General features: G+C 45.2%; 1 protein-coding gene across 1 annotated transcript; it reads right to left on the reverse strand.

Moving 5' to 3' along the window:
- Nucleotides 1-224: 224 nt before the first annotated feature.
- On the reverse strand, nucleotides 225-2,525 carry LOC307065284 (kelch repeat and BTB domain-containing protein 6; the record flags this gene model as incomplete). The annotated part of the gene is made up of 1 exon (XM_079722121.1): nucleotides 225-2,525. One exon carries the CDS (start codon nucleotides 2,523-2,525, stop codon nucleotides 435-437), a length of 2,091 nt encoding a protein of 696 aa, XP_079578247.1. The 3' UTR covers nucleotides 225-434.
- Between the last annotated feature and the right edge of the window lie 2,782 nt (nucleotides 2,526-5,307).

A 5,307-nucleotide genomic window follows, 5' to 3' on the forward strand; every position in this document is an offset into this window, starting at 1 on the left:
TTCTGAAGGAAAATATATGCTTTCCAACCCTCTCTAGTAATTCCTATCCAATCAGTTTTCTATTGTAGAAATTAAAATTCAACTTGAAGTACTTGTGGCACAAGACAGAATGTAAGATTTAATAATAGAAGACTATTGATTACAACTAACTTATATTGTCATCAAACAGAAACATACTAAACAATCAACACGGGACTTTTAGAACAGTAAATTATTAAATAGGTTGATTTCTTTTAATGTTTAAATTCTGTAACATTAAATTACGTTAGTATTTCAAACAATACCCTTTCTAAACCAAACCTGAAATTAATCAACTTTTTTCTTTTTTTTTTTCCCAGCAAAACGAAAGGGTCTCTTTAAGATACTTTCCAAAGCAGTAAAAACACCTTAGTGTTTCAGCTTATCTATAACACACTCTGCTGACCCTGCGCATTTCACTGAGGGGCTACCTGAACCCACAAATCATCATCAGATAAAGAACTTGAACTTCCTGACTCAGAGTCCAGCTCACTGAATCCACCTAAATCCCACTCAGTGCTAGATTCACTGGGCACTTCTTCCTCCTCAGTGAGAAAACTCTGACCAGGTTCAAGGCAGGAAGGATAAACGCGAGCTGAGAGGCAAAAAAAGTTAGAATCAAACTGGAACAGGCCTAATGTGGTACCTATATTAATCCACTGGTCACCTCTAATATCATATTCATACACGGTCACCCGGTTCTTTTTCCACTGCGGGGTGCGTGAGGTGATCAGCAACAGTTTTTGGCCATGATTGATAATCCGGTAGTTGTTAGTCTCTGACACCAAGGGAATGTTATTAATCTGCCTCCACTCTCCTCTGACTGGATTGTAGACCTTCATGACAGGGATGTCGCAGATGCAATAGATCTCATCATTGAAGACACAGGCTTCCTGAAAATCATTGCGCTTCAGAGAAACACACTTCAGCCACATATTGTGGCTGGGATCAAAGCAGAACATGCGCTTACTATTGAGAGCGTAAAGATAGTTCTGAATTACCATCAGATCGAAGGAAATAAAAGAATGGGGCAGTGGAGCCACCAGTGCCCACTGGTTCCTCTGGACACTGTAGCACTCCACCTCCTTCAGTTTAATGCCGGTAATAGGGTCTCGCCCACCCAAAATGTAAATGTAGCCATTGAGGTATGCCACATCCATGCCCTCACGGCAGAGCAGGCGGTCAGCAAGTTGCTGCCAACTATTCTGGGCTGGTTTATACACCCAGAGGTCTTTCCTGGGCTGGGCGGCCAGATAGATGTCATGGTCTGGAGAGACACAGACAGCTAAGGTGGTCACAGTCCTAGTGTGAGCAAGGCAGGTCAAAGGTGATGGCACTTTGTAAATGTCCCCCGAGTATGGGTCACAGCACAGAAAGGGATCTCTGGGATGTCCAAAGAAGATCACCATCTTCTTGGCATACACACCCAGCCTCTGAGGTGGATTTTCTGCCACGGATACAACAGAGCTGCTGCTGCAGCCGCCGCCGCCGCCACCAGCGCCACTAACGACACTGCTAACGACGCCACAGCCGCTGCTGCTGCTGCCACCGCTGCTGCTCTCTGGCTTTGGCACCAGAGACTTGCACAACGTGTCACCATATCGCATCTGCCGGGCTCCTTCAACAAGGTCCAGACAGTACTTCTTCACCATGGTGTTGGTCAGCAGCCCCTCCAGGTAATTCCGATCTTCATCAGTGAAGTGTGTCCAGCGGACACACTTGAAGACTTCTGCAGCGCTGGGACCCCGCTCCTTGGGAGCCGCCTCCAACCACTGCACCGCCACATGGCACACGGTCTGCTCATGCTCGATGTTTAGGCTGTCCAGGCGCAGGACAGTCAGAAGTTGGGCCAGGGTCAGATCTGCCAGAGACTCCTCCCGAATCGAACTCATCTGGCTGAGCTGCTTGAAGTTGTGGGCTATAAACGACTGGGCCTGTGATCGCAGCTTGCGATGGCCAAAGGCGTCGGCGAACTTGAAGATGGCTGTGCAGTTGGCCAGGTCAAGGCGGCGGGCTAGGAAGGAGGCACAGGCTTCACGCACATACTCCAGCTGCAGCATGTCGGAGGCGGCGTACAGGCGCTCCACGTTGGATTCACTCAGAGACACACGACCCGTGTAGCAGTAATCGACCAGCACCTCGAAGGACTCGGCATCCACATCGTGCATGGTCACGTTCGTCTGGTGACTCTCGTACATGCCACCGGTGAACATGCTCTTGAAGTAGGGACACGCGGCAGCCAGCACGTTACGGTTGCAGGGGAAGAGGCGGCCCGTGCCAGGCCCGCTGCCCGGAGTGACCACCTCGATGGTCACATCACAGAGCAGCCGCGCGTCGTAGAAGGACTTGAGCTGGGCCAGCAGGGCTGCGGAATGGGCCGTGTCCTTCAGCTCCTCCGGGCCCGTGAAAAAAGCCGAAACTGTGGGTTTGTGAACCCTTTTGGGCCGCTTCCCGCCGCGGGGACTGGCGAGGCGGCGAGAGCGCGAAGCTTCTTCCCGGGACTGCATGGTGGAGATGCTGGCGGGGAGCTGAGGACGAGTACGGGTGCAAGGACCGGGCTCTGGCGCCTCCTCACCCTCTGCTCGCTGACGCTAAGACCGCGGTGTCTCCGGAGAGACTGCAGCACGGGTCCATTTATTTAAGTCAACCCTAAGCCGCGGTGCCGCCTCCCTCGACCGCGTAGACCGCGTCCGACTCACCCGTTTCCAGTTCCACGCCCTTTCTCCGCCTCAGCTCGCCCTCACAGGACCTACTGGCTGGAACCGAGTGATCCGCCACCGCCGCGCTGGCAACACCAGCAGGCGTCCAGGAGAACTACCGCTCCCAGGTTACCTTTCGCGCCTCGAGGCACGCCGGGGCCCTCCGGACTCTGCGGCATAGGCTGCGGCACCAGCTGCGGCACGGGCTGCGGCACGGTAGCCGCTTTGCATGTTGGGAGTAGTAGTAGCCGCAATAACATCGCGAGATGGTCGGCTGTTCATTGTTTCGGATGACGGAGTTAGAAATCGCTAGTTCTCTTCTATTCGGTGTTATGGTTTCGAACTTTGGGTGTGGAATTCAGATTAGATACCCGTTCTAGTGTTTATCAGTTGTTTGACTTCTCAGAGTTCTTGTTTTTGAAAACGTTAATAGCAATAGTATTTCATAGCGTGTGACGATTGAACTAAATTGCGTAGGTGATATACCTCTAGATTGCGTAGGCTGGATATACTTGCTCTGAATAAATATTTGTTGATTAGTAGAATAACATACTTATACATAGTACCCATAATATAAAGGTTCAATAAGTTTTAGCTTTTCTTCTAACGTTTATGAAAGATGTAGCAACCTCTCATTTGAAATCATGAGCCTGTAGGAAAATGGGAAAAACCCTGCAGGTTTCTGCAGAGATACCTATTAGTTTTGGGGGTTTTGTTTTTTTAATAAATAAATTTTAAGATCAGTTTTAGGTTTACTGGAAAATCCAACAGAAAGCTACAGGAAGCTCCCATATATTCCACCACTGCTCAGTTTCCGCTGTTTACAACGTACTGCATTAGTGTGTGCCGTTGTTACAAGTGATGAACTTAACACTGATATATCATTAATGAAAGCGTGTAGTTTAATTTTAGGGTTTACTCTTTGTGTTGTACAGGTCTATGGGTTTTGAAAAACGTATGTCATGTACCTATCATCATTACAATAATACACAGAATCGTTTCACGGTCCTAAAAATCCTCTGTTCAATCTACTTATGCCTCCTCTTCCTTGCCCCCCAGCCCCTGGGAAACATTGATCTTTTTATTGTCTAGTTTTATCTTTTCCAGAGTGTCTTGCATTTGGCATATATCTTCTTTCACTTGGCAATATTCAGTTAAGATTCTCATGTCTTTTCACAGCTTGATAGTCATTTCTTTTTATCATTGAGTAATATTCCATTGTGTACATATACCAGTTTACTTATCCATTTCCCTGATAAATGGCATTTTGTTTGCTTTGAATTTTTGCAATTATGAATAAAGCTGCTATAAACACTTGTGTTGGTTACTGCATGGACATAAGTTTTCAACTCATTTTGGTATACGCCAAGGACTGTGGTTGCTGGATCACATGGTAATACTATGTTTAACTTTGTAAGGACGTGCCAAAATGTTTTCCAGAGTGGTGGCCTGTACTGTTTTGCATTCCCACCAGCAATTAATGAGCGTTCCTATTGTTCCACATCCTCCCTAGCATTTGGTATTGTCAGTGTTTTGGATTTTACACGGTACAGCCTTTAAACTTGCCTCTCTGGGAACAAATTCTGAAGGATCTGATCATATTTTAAACATCTAGCAATCTGCAGGGCTGTTCAACTGTGGTCTCAGCAGTATGTAAGAATTTTCTCAAATACGCAAATCAAGAATATTAATAGATGCTTTGGTGGTCTCACAAAGTCTATATTTCATGTTCCAGAAGTAGTGCTGAAGTATTTTCATTAATTCTCTTGATATGAATGTTCATAACTAATCCAATATAGCTCCTTTCACTACCATCCCCAAATTAACTGAAGATTCTGGAATTCTAGTTATTAAGGAGAATTTTAAATAAAAATATTTAATAAAGAGACCTTGTACTGTGTGGGATCCTAAGAGTTCAGCATCATACAGGCCCAAACATCCCTTGAATTAGTCTGGTCTAATGTATGCTTTACAAAAGTGTTTTTATATTTATATTTATCAACATTGTTTCACTATAAAATCCTCAAAATAAATTGTGCTCAGTCATTGAGTTTTAACTTTTTCATATATGCCTCTAACAGTGTAATTTGCTTTCGACTGCTTTTCACAAAATTCAAAATATTTATTAGACACTGCGCTGTAAGGCCTACAGCAGTATTGTTCAGTAACATTTTCTGTGATGACGAAAATGTTCTGTATCTGTGTTATCCATTATGGTAGCCATTAGCCACATGTGGCTCTTAAACACTTGAAATGTGGCTAATGCAACTGAGGACTGAAGTTTTAATTTTAGAAACATAATTTCTAAAACATGTTTAGAAACATTGACAGCAACAAATCTTTTCAACAAATGCTACCAAAACAACTGGATCATAATGGAAAAAAATTAACCTTGAAACTGACAACGTTGAACTTTACCTAATCCTTGTGCCACAGGGCAAACAGCCATAATTAAGAAATCCCTTCAACCTTTTTTTTTTTTCTCCCTAGAAAGGCGGCAAACCACCTTCTCCCACGTGACTCAGATAAGAGTCATTGTCCACTCTTTCTCATGACTACCATAGGCTCACAGACGATCCCCTTATTTACT

This window comes from Hyperoodon ampullatus, assembly GCF_949752795.1.
Source record: "Hyperoodon ampullatus genome assembly, chromosome: 16".
Classification (NCBI taxonomy): Eukaryota; Metazoa; Chordata; class Mammalia; order Artiodactyla; family Ziphiidae; genus Hyperoodon; species Hyperoodon ampullatus.